Below are 17,743 nucleotides of genomic sequence, written 5' to 3'. Positions count from 1 at the left end.
TACTCGTGCGAGTGGGGTTCAGCCTCGGTGGCTACGGCCGAACACCACCCGTGGGAATATCCCTTACCTACCCCACTCCCACTATATTGCTTAAATATTCCAAATGTGATCGATTATCTAAGCGTAACGCAACATGCCCAAAGACAAAGTTTGGAGTGTCACAGGCGAACCACTTGAGAAGCACGAATAAATGAGAATGTACACAATTAATGTCCACTAGAGGGTGTTAAAACCCGGAAAAGGAAATGAAAAAAAAATCTACCATTAAAGGCGTCCTGAGCGTAGATTGAGGTTCGTGGTTTTTATGGCACACATGTGTTAAAATGGGTGAGTTTTTTTAATTACAATTATTCTTAGATAACGAATGCTATAGTTTTGTGAAGCATTATTTCAGATTTGTATGTAATGTGTTGCAAAATGAGCTAAGAACTTCAAACACCATTCATTCCGTTGTTCCGATTAATAGGATTGGAATTTCGTCTCGATAAAATAAACCGGTGTAGCACGTTAATCAAATTCCCGTGAGAAAGTGTCAAGAGGACACTGATTTAAAAAGGAAACGCTGTGAACGTATCATTACATTGGCATCTGTTTCAAGTGCATCCAAGGTAATTTACGAACCAACCTAGCTAGCTTATGAGAGAGCTACAGTAGACTGCTCACAGCTCTAATCAGATGGCTAGCTAATCTGTTCTGGCAATTTAGCATGACGTTGAAGTCAAGACACTTTTCCCGACGTCAGTGAGCGGATTTTTTTAAAAGACAAATATTGATGACGTATCAATACAGACTACCGTGAAGGTGGAATAGCAGGATATTTTACTTTAACATATTTTGGGAACTTTGGGGACAGCGAAGCGTCGAAGTAGCCTATAATATGGTCACCCACTACCTATTCACTTCAATTGTTATCGCAGAGTGTTGCCATAAACCTCGAACTACTGTCACACCAGTCCTTTATTTCCTTTAATTTACTTCCTTTCGCCCACACAGCCAACTCGAGCGAGCATGCCTCAGCCCAAAGTCAAACTGGTGGTGACCGGGGACGATTTTGGGTATTGCCCGAGAAGGAATCATGGAATAGTGGAATGTTTCCAGACCGGTGGTGTGTCAAACGTATCGCTGTTGGTTAATGCCACCTCGGCACTGGATGCCGCCGAGCTTGCAAAGATGTAAGTTAAGTATGTCCGAAGGAGCTCTCGGCAAGTGTCTAAGTTGTTGTACGTGTTTCCAGGGTTTTCAGCCGATACAACAATCACATTTCTGCATAATGTACACCCTCTTTAAACCATGTTTTAATTTATTAAAGACATCTCATACCCATTGGACTACATGCGAATCTTTCTGAAGGTGCCCCAGTGTCTCAGAATCTGAAAGGGTCTACCCTCCTGAATGAGGACGGGTTCTTCCATGGAAAGACAGGATTCCGAAAGGTCTTATCAAGCGGTCAACTGAACATGTATGAGGTAATATTTCTTTTCCATGCCTTTGAAACAGCTACTGCTATAGAAACAGTACGACTAGTCTGCAACCAGGGCGGTGGAGTTGTGAAGTTAATGGAATATTTGAAACAACTGATAGTGTCATGAGATATTGCACCTATGCTTCTGAGTCATCAAGAGGTCGTTATGAAACTTTCATGTCCACGATAGACAATGACTGACTGAGTAATTAAAACACATAGCACTTATAAATCTCTGCTAGATTAAAGAGCTCAGGAACAACTATTTCCCCATAAAGCATGAATGTTCGAGATTACTATCAAATATAGATAGCAAACTTAAGTATAATTGCATGTTTGGAAAGTAGTACAGTAAGAAAGAAGACTGGTTACACTGCCATAAAATGAATGGTTCTGTATACAAATGAGCTGTATATTTACAGACAAAGTGACCAGCAAACCAGTTACTGTAGAGAGCTACAGCTGTGCAAACAAACACAAGGATGTCTTTGGAACCTGATAAAAGTGTGTTTTTTCAGTCCAAATGATTGGTTGTGTGTTGAATTTCCTGGTCTGACAGGTGGAGCAGGAGCTGAGAGCTCAGGTAAAACGCTTCTGTGAACTCGTCGGCCACCTGCCCTATCACATGGATGGCCACCAGCATGTGCACGTGCTACCAGGTAACAGGTTAAAGTCCAACTTGCCTACCTGTGTAGTAGATGTTTTCTCTCTAATTCCTACAGACACACATACGATAGTTCATGGGAGTATTATACTTTGTATTATATAGTTCAGTTTGTATTATATCGTTTCCCCCCCCGCTAAACCAAATTTCAGTAATTCTACAATGTCTGTAGTGCAATCCATAAACTAGTTAAAGTTTTTCTGTCAATACTATGACAAAAAAAATTATCAGTTATGGAAATAAATGATGTAATATTTGTATAGGTCATTCACAAACACTAACAAATTGATACATTAAACGAGTTTGTTTTTCTATTACATTTTTGGGGAAGCAGAGGTGCGAGAGGTGTTTGCGCAGGTTCTTGCAGACTTTAGCATACGCTACACTCGAATCCCTGTGGAGCCTGGTCTTCATGCGTGTCCTCTCATCCCACCCCACCTCCACGAGTTCTACATCCAGGTTCAGAAAGATGCTTTGTCTTCTGTCGAGGTTTTCCGTCGCCATGGGATCAGGTTACTATTCCTACAGCTTTTGATGTTAAAATATTTCATTTTGACTAATTCTATTATGTGTTAAGTCTTCTTGTTTGTTTAAAAAAGGTACATTTATTGTTTCTTTTTCGTTTTGTCGTAGGTGGCCAGATGTTTACTTGGGCTTGACAACCATGGGACAGAATATGTCGATTGACAACATTAAACAGGCTTTAGGTTATGCTCTTGGAGCCAGGAGCCTCACCAACACTTTGACGGGTACACAGACTGATGAAATTGCTGCACCAAACACTAACCGTCCAGTCACTGTCGAGCTAATGGTCCATCCAGGATACCCAAGTCATCCTCAGGAGGGAGGGTGTGGTCAAGGTCCAGATGACTTTTCCCAATCAGAGGATCGCCAACATGAACTGGAAACTCTAACTGACCCCTCTCTGCTGGCATTCTACAAGCAGGAGAGAATTCAGCTTTGTGCCTTCCGAGATCTGTAACCCTACTGCTCACTTTGAAAAACACCCAAAAAAGAAATCACCTAATTTTTCTAAATTTCTCAGAGCACATTTGAACTTACAAGCCATGAGGTGCCAGGCAACAGACATTCCTGTTTGATTTTATATAGTAGCTTTGTACTGGAAATACAACATTGAGCCATTAAGAGGGCAGTGTGCCCCTTAAAGCAAATGCACATTTTACATGAAGCCAATTTTTTTTTTTTTAAAGCATTCTGACTAAGATAGCCTACTAGTAAGACTAGTATGACCAAATTAAATGAGGATATGGATATTAGGTGTCCTTATCTGGCAATTTTATATATATATTTTCAGAAAAACTATTTGTTATTTCAGAGATTTTAAGCGGTCACTGAAACAGAATAAAGTCTGATTTTAGTCCGTCTTGACCTTTCAGAATATGAATGAGATAAGGTTGTGTACTCGTCCATTGCAACTTGTTCTAAACAGAACCCTTGCTCATTTTAACAATTCCCATTAAACCCATATACATGTCATGTGTATGTATGTATGTATGTATGTATGTATGTATGTATGTATGTATGTATGTGTGTGTGTGTGTGTGTGTTTGTGCATGTATATACACATCCCATGCACACTTCATGTAACTTATTTGACCATAACTGATAATAGCTCGATAGTGGTTAAAATAAACCATAAACCGCTAAAAATGCCTAAGGCCTACGTCCAGGTGGTGAAACCAGAGGAACTGAAGATTAAAGTGCAGACCACTGAATTGAGAGAGAATGATTCAAGTACAAGGATACAAGAAAATATCAAAATATGTAGATGTTCAAATTAGCACCAGTGGAGCCATAAAAGTATAAGTTGCAACTCACAACCCACAAAATCGAGAGTGGAAGTGGCACCACCTGGCCCAGATGCTTTGTTGAAACCGAAGTGGCTGGGATTAAAGAGCTGGTGTCAACAATCTCAAGATCGCTCAATAACACTGGGCTCAATGAGACCGTGGCACCAAGAAGCTCCTGCTTAAAAAAAATCCACATTAGAGCCCAAATGGAGTTTGTGGGAAAGGGTCTTTGTGGTCAGGTGAGACCAAAATGAAGGTTAAGGCTATGTGTGGTGTTAATAAAACAGTCTGTGTCCCTCAAATAAAAAACCCAAGTAAATATGCATCAGCAATCTGCATCTCATCTGTGTAGGGACTAGGGAAACTTGTCAGAATTTAGGATGGAATTAAATACTACAACAAATTGCAAGAGAACCTGCAGTTTGTAGAAGTAAGGGTTGGGAGAGGGTTGACCTTCCAGAAAGACCACAAGGCTGAATAAACACCAGAGTGGCTTAAAACAGTAAAGCAAATGATCTAGAATGACCAAAAGTCAACTGTTTTAAAATCAGTCCAAAAGCACCACTCCACCAACCCTGATCATCTCTGTTCATTCTGCCAAGAAGCATGTAAAGCTACTTATTTACCTTAATAGACGAGGCTCATATTGCAACAAGGATTAATGTATAAGGGGTGACTAATGCAGGCAGTATATTTCAGATTTTCCATTTTGCCTTTAGTGATGTAATATGGCATACATGTTTACAATAAAACTAAGGGACTAACTGATAGTTATTGATATATTATCTGATATATTATCTTTCATAATCTAGAAACAGGTGATCATTTTCGGAGGGGGGGGGGGGGTGAATACTTTTGCAAAGGCATTTTTTTTTTCTTAAGGCATATATCATAAGGTACCATATTGTGTTAGTTTATTATAGGACACATTTATCACTCAGCTGTGATTTAAGAGGTTGAGGAGGTTTTTCAGCTACCTCACACAAGGACACCATGTCTATGACTGATTTCGAACAATCCTTGTCATTCAGTGTAGAAAGCTGACATTTTCTATAAACAATATAAGAGCTTCTGAAAATAGTGTCCTCTTGTGGTGCTTTGTCAAAATTACATCTGGCTTCTCCAGAAGTTAAAGTATCTATGTTGAATTGGCATTGACTGCAGCGAGTACTAACATCATTTAAAACAGACCACACTTTTTAAACGAAAACCCTTTAAACTCAATCCTGAATCCTCCATGGCCTGGTGTCATGCCTACTTAAACCAAAAAAAAGTATAGAACTTTACTACACAGTAGTCAATAAAAAATTTACATTTTTCCTACAAGGGCTTGGTGTGACTCGTGGTTAATCCTTAACGAGGATGGACATGTTTACAGCAATTTATTAGGCAACGCCAAACCAAAGTCACAGATTTTTCATACTCCACTGATAGTCCTTTTCCCCACAATACATGTCCCTTGACTGAGTACTGACAGTGCAAACTGTGACAAGGGACATAGACTGAAATTAACAGGGGCAGGCATACATCAAGTTATTTGATACACCAATGTAAAACCATAAATTTATATGCTTACATCCGTAGGCAGACAATTTCATTACCATGTACTCAAAGGGCTCGTTTGCAGCAACACTGACACTGTGGCTAAAATACGGGGAATTAGTAGTATGAATCTAATGGTACTGCATGTTAAAGAAGTACATGGAGAAGTTTATATTCTTTGAAGTGCCATAGATTAAAACTAAGTTTATTTTGGTCAAAGAAAAGGGGCACCGGATGTATATATGCACTGTTGACTCCACAGTTATAACAGTTTTTTTGATATTCATTCAAACCATGTAAGGATACTTGTGGCCCAAAAAAAATTACAATTGCATATGATATCTGTTAAATCAGTGTCTCAATTTTTTTTTCTTCAAAATTAGCATTTTTCCCATAAAAATTATGTTCAGTCGCACTCTCATTCACACGCACATTCACACACACGCGCACGCAAATCTCTGTATTCGTCTTTTCATTTTGTGAAACTTTACTGATAACAAAACTGGTACCTATGGTGCATTTGATAACTGACTAATCAGTGACTTACAAACTGAGGGTGGAGACAGATGGGATGGGTATTTACCAACACAGTACAGTGCAACTCAATGCAAAAAAAAATAAAAAAAAGATGAAGAAACCGTATTACCTATATTAACTTTTTTTCAACCACATGTCCAGATATATACCACTACTACCTCTTGGCTTTTTAGAGAGACATGTCATCATTAAGAACGGTCAAAGACTTAGCCTTAAGGAGCTAGATAATGATAAACACTTTCTCCCCCCTCTCGGATATCTCGTATCCAAACTTCAGTGTGGACACAGAATGCTTTCCTACCCCCTTTCTCCAAAAAAGAAAACCATGGTGCATTTCCCTATCTTAGCAACCTAATCACTTTTTTATTGTTTTATTTCCTGTTTTTTGTTTTTTTTAAACTTAAGAAAATAGTAGAAAGTTAGTAATGGCCTCAAACTAATATCAGGCAGAGATTCTTTGTCGGGTCCACGAGTCCTGCTTCACAATGGAGCTTGCAACTGGGATACGCTTCTCCAGGTCTACTATAATGACAAGTGCGCAGGGAGAGGACGGGGGAGACAAAGTGCAGAGTTTGGAGAGGGGGGGGGGGGAGGAAGAGGAGCTACCAGGGTACACAGGAGGAAGGTGGGAGTGGGTTGGTTTGGGGTGGTGGGGGTAGGTAGAGGAGAGTGAGGGACTACACACTTGTCAGGTATTAGTCCACTGGCCGTTTTTCGCCATGTTTCTTTGTAAACTCTTCTGCATTCTTAAAGAATTTTTTACGGTCCTTTGAGTATTCTTCTGCTAGGTCAGCCCGCAGAGGGTGTTCTGGCTGAGGGTCATTCACAAGAGCGATGAGTGACTGGATTACTGAAAAGGGAAACATGGGCAAATCATAATTCAGCAAATCGAAAATACAGACACAAAATCTATGGGTAATCCTTAGTGTGTGGGTGTGTGTATGTGTTTTAGCCTGGGTCAGTGCATTTCTTCTACTACTTCTACTTCGATCACTGTGGCTCAGTTCAATCACACAAGAACATGCATGGGATTCTCAATTTAATATCCCACCGAGTTGTACTAGCCAACATTAGTAAATAAAGCACACATACTGACCAGCAACAAGGGACGAAAAAAGTGTATTTTCATATTTTGAATGATTAAGCCAAAAATCATTACCATTATTATTGTTCAGTATTCAGTCATATCAGAGACTTGACCCGCATACAAAGGGACAACACCGCCTTAAAAAGCTAAGCTCTACAGTATGCCAAATGGCAGCAAATCGATGCTACAGAAGAAAGAGAGAGAGGAAGGCCAAAAGAAAGGCGATAGAAGGCGAGTAGTCATTTACCTTGGTCAGTTTTGGTAGCTGGTTTCCAGTTTTCTGCACTTATAACTGGCAGACACACCTGCCCCTTCTCGTCGATATTTGGGTGGTAGATCTTTGTTTTGAATGTGATCTTAGGAGGTTTGAAGGGGTACTCGGCAGGAAAGATTATCTCAATCCTGAAGGCTCCTTTGTCGTATGGGGGGTTGTCCTATCGGGAAGAAAAAAAAGACGTGAGTACTTTTCTTCCTCTGAATTGTTCTTGAAATGTTTGTGTACTAGCCTGACACTATCAGCACATCATTCATGTCAACAATGTCATGATTTCAATCCCAATGATTGGGGAAAGACATTTCAGTGCAGGCAGCCATCCTTAGGGTTGGGTTGGGGGGAGAGAGAGACAACAGTTAATTTTAAGTACTAGTTAGACAATACTTACAGGAACAATAAGTCCTTGCCAAGTCAAAATGTTCGATTCATCAACTTGAATGTTACGGAAATTTTTCATTCCAGATTTGCGGATTTCTTCAAGTTCCTGAGAGAGGGTGGAATTGGAACAGGTTTAGGCACTGGTGTGTCTGTGGTATTTAGGTACATGGGCACCCCTTCAATTAGAATAACACCATCTTTACCATTTGAGCAAGGAGAGCAGGATATGAACATGCAATGTGATAGACAGTCCAGCTGACTAGCACTTAGGTAGTGAGTCTAACTGAAGGACAGCTCTATTTACGTCATTTAGTGGGATGTAGAACGTGTGTGCTGTGGCCTTTGTCAAACAGCGAATTTCATGCTTACAAAAAGGTTGTTAATGGCAGGCTATTGTCCGTAAATGAGGAAGTAACATTGTCTATTTGAAACCAATAGTTATAAGAATAAGATACAGATAAAACGACACACACACACACACACTGCACGAAGGTGGCAGTCTAGATGGCAAATTACCTACCTACAACTAGCTGATGATTGACACAGTTTTATGAATGTACCGAAGTTATTCTAGTAAACTAGCTCGTCTATCTTCGGCCGTAAATGTGACCCTTGACTGTACGACCGGTAATTCAATTAATATTACTATTAGTAACATATGAAACGTGAGTGGCACACCCAATGTTGCTAAAGCGTTCAAAGGGAATTGAATGAACTAAACCGGTAACAGTTTCGATTTCAAATGATGCGCACAAATTAGCTAGCTAGCAACCTACTTATCTACGGTCCTCTTAAACCAAGGTACCTCGCTAGCATTAGTCAGATAGGCATAGCTAACGCCAACTAGCTAGGTAAGGCAACAGTGTCACTTTAAAAAAGCAATAGGGAAAACAGAGTTAGAATGTGAGTATGTGAAGCATAATAATCACACATGACAAAAGACTACCGTGGTGTTTCCTGGTATAATGGTTTCGTTTCTGGCACAAACTTAACACCCGGCGTTCTATCTACGCTGAGGTTTTGCTAACGGCAAGCAAGTTAGCTAGCTATTCTAGCTAGCTAATGTTAGATGGCTAACAAGATAGAAAAAGGCAATAGATTGTCAACGACCCATGTTTACAACGCACATCAGTTAAATATGAAATTATAAAGGGTGTGGCTGGTTAGCTAGTTTGAAAATGAAAGTTCAGTTTTGGAGGACGCCGTGATTCATTCCTAAACAACACAGTGACTCGTCATCAAGCTAACAAGCTAGCGACCTATAAAATGCCAAAACCGGGTTCCTGCACCCTGGCCTTCTGTACCGGTGCTTCCCTCTTCCTCTGATTAGAAATGTTTAGCTTGGGAGTTAGCTATGGCGTTTCCCCTGGATGGAACCATTCTTAAATCGATGTATACAACCCCTACCAGAAAGATCGAACACTTATTACTTTGACAATACTATCATCTGGTGAGCCTAGACATAAAACGAGGGTTTAAAAGGTGATCTAAAAAGAATGAGGTGTGAATTCTACCTTATGAAGTCTTCTGCTCGCCGCCATCTTGGATCTATCGACTGTTCCCAGAGTACACAGCGAGAGCATGCAAGACTGCATAGAGTGAATGAACGCATACGCCCCATGACACTGATTCAGGAACAGTCCATTTGTGAGTGGTTGGCCTCACTGTAAAGAATGGACTACTTATCTGGGGAGCACTACAGACTGTTGCTTTACAGTTTTTCACTATTGTTAAGAAGTAAAAAGCGAAAATTCGGCACAATCTGCACAACCTTCACGTCATGTATCAATCCCTCGCCCCAAGTGGGAAATACTTAAGATTCCCTTATCTACATTAGAGTCCGATTTTCCTTGTGAACACACTGATGTCAATTACACATCACGTTGTTGTCAAAACAGTGTACACAAAGTTCTGTTGTTGCACACAATTTTCAAGTAAAATCTCAAAGCATCAACCTGGAAACCACAAATAGTCAAATCTCTAAACTTTCAGGTCTTTTGACCAATTTGCAGTGAGGACTGCACCATAAAAGTGTCTTGAGCCTCTGTTTTGTTTGATAAACTATTGAAAACTTGAAAAGATCGATAACCAGAGAAGGAGAGGGGTAAGAGTGAGAGGATGAGGAAGAGGAGGACAAGAAGGAGGAGGAGTAGGAGGTTGAAGAGTAGGAGGACAGAGAGAAGGAAGAGGAGGACAAGGAGGAGGAAGAGAATGAGGACAAGGTGAAGAAGGAGGAGGATCAGGAGAAAGAAGAAGGAGAATGGTCATCTCTAATGAGATTTGGGCCGCTGTGGTAGACCATGTTTTCATGGTTTTTCATTAGAACCTTCAGGATGGAGAACAAGTACGAAATCTGTTTGCCTTGTGTACTGTAATACTGCATATCAATATAATATACGTAGTGTGCTCACAGTATTTGTATTTTGCAGGGCTGAAAGAGAACCACACTGTGGAGGAAGAAAACACACTTTCAATATTGATTGAAAGCAAAGTAGCATTTTCCAGGAGATATAAAGGGTTTTGCATTTTCAGTTAGTTGCTTTGGAATTTGTGGTTAGAGTTTTGAGAACGAGGCATGCTTTCAAAAAATGTGTGTAAGCAATTGAGAAAAACTATAAGCATTTGTATACAATTTTATGTCAATACAATCTGGTAGAACAGGAGACTAAAATTGTAAATATGGTTTGTGAGAACAACGGTATTGCTGTTTTATGTTTGACTATGAAAAATGTAGGCCTACACTGATACATTTTACAAAAGGAGAAAGGGCTCAATGAGTCATTGTCATTCATATGGTGTGTTTCGATGATTGTGTTTTCAATTTTGCACTTCTGTGTGCTGTAAATGCTTGGTAGTGTGCAGCTAATGCTTAGTTGTGTGTACTAAATTAATGTATGTGTGTGTGTTTTGAAAATATGGCTGTGTGTACCAAATGAAAACACGAGTTCCATTTTGTGAACAGTTAAGAGATTTGATAGCAAAGAGTCATCTTGCAAAGGGAGTGTCAGGTTTAGCATTTTGTGTGTGAGGTTTTCAATTTTCTGTGTGCAGTTTTGATAAAGACGTTACTGTTTTGAAAAACGGGTTTTAGCAACAGTGAAAAACTGTAATACCTTTCTCTGATCTTAACATTTGGTTCAAATAAGTGTATAATTACTCCTTTGTACGTCGGTTTGGATACATTACTAAATGTAAATGTAATGTCCAATAAGGCAGCTTAGATTTGGAACAACAGCAGAGAGCAGACATATATTATGGACTACACAATATTTTTCCCAGATGTGCTTGGAAAGAGATCTAAATAAAAAGTGTGGCAGCATGTAAGATAGGCCGATGTGATCAACAGTTATTCAAACAGGGATACATTTTCATTGGTTATTTATTTTATGTTATGACATTTCCCCCATGGATACATCTCCCCAATATACAAGTGGAAATAAAAATAAGTTGATACAAAATACAGATGAGTTAAATGGGCAGTTAGGAAAGCAGTGTCATGAGCTGTTTGAAATATGGCCACAGGAGGACAGTCTTGAGCTACAACTTTTAAGTGTGCGTGTGTCCATGAGATATGACACAGTGTGTGTGTGTGTGTGTGTGTGTGTGTGTGTGTGTGTGTGTGTGTGTGTGTGTGTGTGTGTGTGTGTGTGTGTGTGTGTGTGTGTGTGTGTGTGTGTGTGTGTGTGTGTGTGTGTGTGTGTGTGCGTGTGTGTGTGTGTGTGTGTTTACATAAGTGTAGTGGAAAACTTTATAGAATTGGCACAACTGGATAACTCTAGCAGGTAAATAAAGGGTGTTTTGCAGAGTTGCAAAAAACACAAATGAGGGGAAACAGTAATATAACATATCCACAGTAAACAGTGCTACTGCAAGGACTTATTTTTATATAGTAGTTGGAGGCCCATGTATATTTTATCACAGTGGGGAAAATATTGATACATTTGACACCTCATTAACCCACAATTGAACACAATATTCTTAGGGTTAGTTAGGCCTTAAACCTGACACCATCTTTTTTTTAAATATTGTTTTTTGGGGGGGGCTTTTTATGCCATTAATTGTACAGGACAGTGAAGTTATGACAGAAAGCGAGGCGGAGAAGAGGTGGGGAGAGGACTGGGAAACAACATCAAGCCAGACTTGAATCTGTGTCCCTGCGGGCAATGAAGCCTGTAAATGGGGGGCTTATCTGCACCCGTCACCATTTTAACTCTCCCTCATGCAGCTGTTTATTTTGGATTTATAAGTATTTGTTAGCCTGGACTTTTCACAGTGTGGACAAAAATGGTGCCATAGACTGACACATTTAAATCTAGAGTTGACAGGTGGGATGAAAGAAATTATCTTGAAAAAGGAGAACTTTTTGTTTAACTGAGCCATGCTGTGGTTTACTTGTCTGGGAATTCCCTGCCCCTTCACTGCATTCCATTTGCTCAGTTAGTCTGGCCAACTACTCATTAGCGATCCACTTCACTCACGTAATTGGACACGCCTTTAACCAATCAGACCAACGATACTATACAACGATACAACGATCGGTAATAAAGCAAACACATATTTTTTCTGTATGAATTGTTCCAGGGCAAGTTTCTGTTCTGTTTTCAAAGAAAACTTGCCTTATCGAAGTTTTGCGGTGCTTCGGTGGCCACCATGTCCAATGTTTAAAAACTCTCCGTGCAGTAGATTTTGTAACGTAGCCGTGGTAAGTTTAAATCCGCCAATGGCGCGCCAGGTAGCCAAAAGCCAGTTTGTGATTGGCTCCAAGGATTCTGGAAATCTTGAAATGAACGGCTATCCGAAGTTGACCAGACCCACTGCAGAGGCAAAATCAATTTGGCCGGAAGAAGTGGGGCGGGACTTCCCAGACTTACTTCTTTGTGGTTTACTTCTTTTGACCTGACTTTTTGATCTCTGTTGTGGTGGAATCGAAACTGTGGAAACTCCATGGAAAAGAAAGTTAACAACTACAGTTTCCAGTAAATTGACTAGCTCCAATGACCTGAACAGACTTGTTCATACCATAGCCTTTGTATATATATATGTTAGAATAGACATTCACTTGCCTTTTTTGTCGCTCTGTACATAGGACCTGTATTTGCAGTGGTCAGATCTATGAAGATACCATGAGGACATAATTTGCAAGAAAGTGATGATAAACTGTTAAATTATATACTTCTCGCATGCAGTTATCCTGAGTTTATTCTGCTGTGTTTTTTTTTTTACTGAAAATGAAAAAAAGAAATCCTCATTTGAACTTTAATATGTCTGTCTTCCACATGATTGTTGTTTTTTGTTAATTTTGTATATTAGGTTTATATTTATGTGTAATGTTTGGGCTCGGACAGACTAAGTATGTAATTTATCAGATGATTTGGTAATGGAGCCAGGGTAAGAGCCTCCGGGGAGAAGGTTTCAGCTCTTTAATATTAAGATTTGTCGTTAGATGATGACATTATCACTATCATTACCCCAGTTCTCAGGAGAAAATGATAGGGCAGAAACACCTGTGGCAGATGTATTCATACGATATGACATATCTGGGAAGACCTTTTCCTATCCATCCACACCTCACAATGCACTTCCTACTAACTCTTACCATTGAGGTTTCAAGGAAAGGATGAAACTGAAGGTAACAGTCCTCATGTGGGGGTATGCAGAAAAAAAAGATGATTTGAAACTGATACAAACTATGGAATGGATTTTCCCTTTGAGGTCATTGGCCCTCACACTTGGACTGGGGCAGGAAAAGCAGATGCAGCAATAACATCCATGTTTCCTGTAATCTCAAAGGGAAGGGCCCCCTAATGGCCGTAAGAATCTGCGAGAGTTCATGCCATGGTTAAGACATGCAGAAGTGTTTTATTTCCTGTTTTGTGACTTCATAGTTATAAATGAGGCTTTCCCATGCTCCCGCCACAACTGTTATCTGGCAGGGGAATTTCCAGTAGCAGCACAAACAAAACTCACATTGTTGTTTGTTGGTGTCGTGTCTGTGGCTTGGTATGTGTTTTGTAAGTTTCCCTGAAGGGCATTAAGACACTCCCTCTTCACAATTATTTTGGTTTACGGAATGTAAGAATTTAAAAAATTATGTACAAAAAGTCTCTGTGGGCCTCGTCTACAAAGGCTACTTATTCATTGTAGTACGTTGGTGTTTCAACTACAAATGAGCAATGCACCAGAAGGCATTTTAAAGGATGAATACTCTCTGATCACTAGACAAAATGTTGGGTAATAAAATCTCCAACATTCAAGTTGGCTACCAACCTCTAAAATGGAGTATGATCACGACATGCACCACAGGGGAGGGGAGGAATCACAATTCCATAGCAGTAAGCATGAAGGAAGGAATTCTAAAGAGAGTCATTCTAAAGAAAAACCAGACTACTAGTTCCTCTCTGAAACAAGCTGTGCAGTACATAGGCCTATGGCACACTCATCTCACTTCCACTTATGGTTTCTTGTCAATACTTGTCTACTTCACTCTTATTTGTTTTATCCTTTTATTTATTTCAATTCTTTGTTGTCTTTCCTGCCATTGTATATGTAAAGCACATTGAGTTGCACATATATAAATAAAGTTGCCTTGTCTTGCCTTGCCTTAATAATCAGCAGAGGCATCTGCACAGGGTCACAGTGCCTGTTTTTATTACTCTGTCCAATGATGAGATAAATCTGAGAACATCTCAGTACGTTAACTGTTTGCATGTACAGTGAACATTACACACAACCACACACACACACACACACACACACACACACACACACACACACACACACACACACACACACACACACACACACACAAACACACACACACACACACACACAATTATTAGGCCTCATGTGGTGTCATCTTCTATCTGTACTACACAGAGATCTTATTATTCTGTGTCACACAGCGTTGCCACCCACTCAGACTCACACACACACATTGTACTCAATGTCTCAAACAGACTCCACTGTTTATGAGTTCCACCCTGCAGGATTAAGCTCCTTGCCACCTTCATCCTCTGGCATCAATGTCCACGCCATCTCTCTCTCTCCAAGGGTTTTTCTTTCTTTCTTTCATTCTTTTAAGTGTGAGAAATACCCTACAGGCAAATCTGATGGATGAGTAAAGTGTGGGCTGCTGAAGATAATGAGGATCAAGGGCTTGGCACCACAGAGAGCTGACTGATCATGAAAGTGAAAGTAAGGTGTGCTGCTTCTGTATATATTGGGTTACACCTGTGCATGCAATCACTCTCTCTTTTCACCAGCTATCCTGAGTGAGCATCCTCCCATCCCATCGAGCGGCAATTGACTCACACCTTGCACCAGGCAGTATGATGACTCGCATTGCAATTGTTCTCCTTGTTGCATCCCTGTATTTGAGCTACACGGCGGGTAAGACAAAAACGAAATTAACCCTTTCAACCTGTCTTAGAAATATTGAACTTGTGTTACAGGTTAAAAGTGTTAAAGGTTGTTTTCGTTTTGCATGGCCACTGTCTTGAACCTTGGTGGACCTCAATAACTGGTTTTGGGGGTTGAAAATGCGGTTTCCTTTTTACACTGCTCTGCAAGGCAGCTGTTTTCCGAGAAATTGGCTCAGTGTTAGTCTATGCATGCGTAAATCATCATCTGAATCCAGCTCGGTGTCATGCCAAATAAGTTAACATGATTTCCTTCTGCTTTGTGTCATGCTTTCTCTCTAGGCTCTGATGTAACCTTAGATTGCTGTCTGTCGACCTCTAATCAGGTCCTTCCACGCCGGCTTGCAATGGCATACACACTATCTGATGCTGGATGCAACATCAAGGCCACCATGTAAGTCTCTCTTTTCATTTGGGGAAAAATCATTGAGTAAAGAAAACAATTCATGGTTTTCTGAAATGGCTAAAACCTTATTCACTTAACACTTGCATTTAAATTGGAGGTATTTCTGAATCATTCTGCCGTGGTTTTTCTATTTGCCATGTGTTCTTGTTGCACAGCAGAAAAAAAGATTTGTCATCTCTTTCCTGCAGATTCACTACCAGGAAAGGAAAGAATGTGTGTGCCCCTCCACCAGAACAGAGCAAGTGGGTGGAGAAGCTCATCTCTTTTCTGGACAGTAAAAAATCAAAAGGTAAGGCCATTGTTCTGCAATTCTGACACTACTCAGCTTTTCGTGGTTCAGACCTTTTGTCTCTTCTAATGTATGCATGCGCAGAAACAGAAACTCTCACAAAGGTCTATGCACCGTGATTCAATTAGCTTTTTAAAATTCTGTTTCACATCTGCCCTCACTATCACCTGTCATTCATAACCACTATGGGTTTATCTCTTCTGCCTTTATGGCTAACAGGCTCACAGTGAGTGCAGAACAGGAGCACAGGAGGACAAGAGGGACGACTCCAGGCCTTAAGGTGTCCTTCTCCTGGAAGATGACATGTCACTCCATACGTCTGTTGAGAAATGCTCTAAATCGTGTGAAACTACTGTAGTTCTACTGTGGCGCATTGTGTTACATCCTGGTATGAAATGCACCGTATGAATAAAGTTTGATTTGATTTTTATACTGTTTATACTTTTCTTATTTTTTGCAAAAATACGTCTTTTTTTCCCACCATCGATTTTATTTTTTTCCCTTCCAGGGCTCCTTAGTTTTCAAATGTCTTCTGTTTATTGTCCCTTCATTTTCAAGGTAATCTATATGGTGTGTTCTTTTAAAAGGTCTTTTTTCTTAAGAACTGTTGTCCTTTGAGCCTTCCTAACCTTGGTGAGAAAAGATCAAACACAGAGAATTTGAACAAACCTTTAAACTGACCCTTTGGAAATAGCAAAACATAATGTAGATGTTCTGTACACGGAGGGACAGACTAGCTTAGCTTACAGTTTTTTCCAATCATTTTCACACTTGTCTCAATACTATGTCCAAATGTCAACTCTTCACACAGTGGGTTTTACAGACACACCTCAGCACATCAGTTAACCACTACAACCACCAAAACACTTCATACATCACCCAAAGTGACTCATTCCACCACAACTATATCATATGCTCTCTCCAATTAAACTTTTTTTCATCACTCAATGTACAATGAACTAAAAAACACAGACAACTAGAAGCATTGTTAAATGCATATATTATGTGTTGCTGTATCCTCTAATTTTGCACAGTTTTGTGTTGCACTGCAAAAGAAAAGAAAAACGCATGACACTAAAATAAAATACACCAAATATGAAATTCAGCTATAGTGTGCAAACACTTTTCCTCCCCAGTACAGTAAGTGAAACAACAAGTCAACTACTAAAACTACTACCAGAGACTACTACATACCACTAGCAGTGTCCTGCAGCCCTAATGCTGATCCGTTGTGAAATAAACTTCACATTTACATACCCGCAACATTCTCCTTTGCTTTGAAACTTTAGAAAAAAATCTTCATCTTCAAGCACATCTTATCCTCTTACAAAATTCCCCATATTTAAAAAAATATTTCAAGGCAAGCTGTTGTCATGACACTAAGAATACACTTTTTTGATCTGTCAGTTTGCCTAGCACAATACTGTAGCCACCACCTTTGAGTTTAGCAAATGTTCTCTCTGTAATTAGTAGTACAATGGTTAGTGTGCAAGTAGCTGACCTGGGTTAAATTCTTGGGCAATGCAAGATGCTAATGTTAGTCACTTTAGAATCTAAAGTTTAGATAAAGGTGTTTGTGGCATTTTTGGGTCACTTTGTCTAATTGATAGCCCATGACTTATAGTACATATAAAGTAGTTATAGTGGGATGTCTTCAGCGACAATTACATCTACTTTTTTCCTTCATACACATTTCAAAGCAAATGCTGTACTGCACTTTTGTATGGTTGGTAACAAGGCTGCAAAAAAAATTAAAAAAGCAGAAGGTCTACAGAGTATCTAAATGTCTGATGTCTAAAAATCTTTGGTGGTGAAAGTTGACTGAAACAGGGATCCATGAATTTCGAAAGAAGTGGTCATTGAATGTCAATGAAA

At 39.8% G+C, this 17,743-nt stretch overlaps 3 protein-coding genes across 3 annotated transcripts; 2 read left to right on the top strand and 1 right to left on the bottom strand.

The window, feature by feature from the left end:
* Positions 1–278: 278 nt before the first annotated feature.
* Positions 279–3,304, top strand: ydjc (YdjC chitooligosaccharide deacetylase homolog). Its single transcript, XM_080852772.1, has 6 exons — positions 279–327; positions 994–1,172; positions 1,310–1,466; positions 2,022–2,121; positions 2,461–2,638; positions 2,760–3,304. The coding sequence occupies exons 2-6, from the start codon at positions 1,009–1,011 to the stop codon at positions 3,106–3,108; spliced, it is 948 nt and encodes a 315-aa protein (XP_080708898.1). The 5' UTR covers positions 279–327; positions 994–1,008; the 3' UTR covers positions 3,109–3,304.
* A 2,000-nt stretch (positions 3,305–5,304) lies between these two features.
* On the bottom strand, positions 5,305–9,330 carry ube2l3b (ubiquitin-conjugating enzyme E2L 3b). The gene is made up of 4 exons (XM_080852774.1): positions 9,270–9,330; positions 7,766–7,861; positions 7,351–7,537; positions 5,305–6,866 (listed from the first exon to the last, which is right to left on the bottom strand). Exons 1-4 carry the CDS (start codon positions 9,294–9,296, stop codon positions 6,712–6,714), a joined length of 465 nt encoding a protein of 154 aa, XP_080708900.1. The 5' UTR covers positions 9,297–9,330; the 3' UTR covers positions 5,305–6,711.
* Positions 9,331–15,027: 5,697 nt separating this feature from the next.
* LOC308376448 (C-C motif chemokine 26-like) lies at positions 15,028–16,202 on the top strand. Its single transcript, XM_080852776.1, has 4 exons — positions 15,028–15,144; positions 15,456–15,567; positions 15,768–15,868; positions 16,088–16,202. The coding sequence occupies exons 1-4, from the start codon at positions 15,084–15,086 to the stop codon at positions 16,096–16,098; spliced, it is 285 nt and encodes a 94-aa protein (XP_080708902.1). The 5' UTR covers positions 15,028–15,083; the 3' UTR covers positions 16,099–16,202.
* Positions 16,203–17,743: the final 1,541 nt, after the last annotated feature.

Source organism: Sprattus sprattus (assembly GCF_963457725.1).
Source record: "Sprattus sprattus genome assembly, chromosome: 15".
In the NCBI taxonomy this organism is placed as follows: domain Eukaryota; kingdom Metazoa; phylum Chordata; class Actinopteri; order Clupeiformes; family Clupeidae; genus Sprattus; species Sprattus sprattus.
The sequence above is the reverse complement of the archived record's forward strand: the minus strand, read 5'-3'. Positions and strand labels throughout refer to the sequence as shown.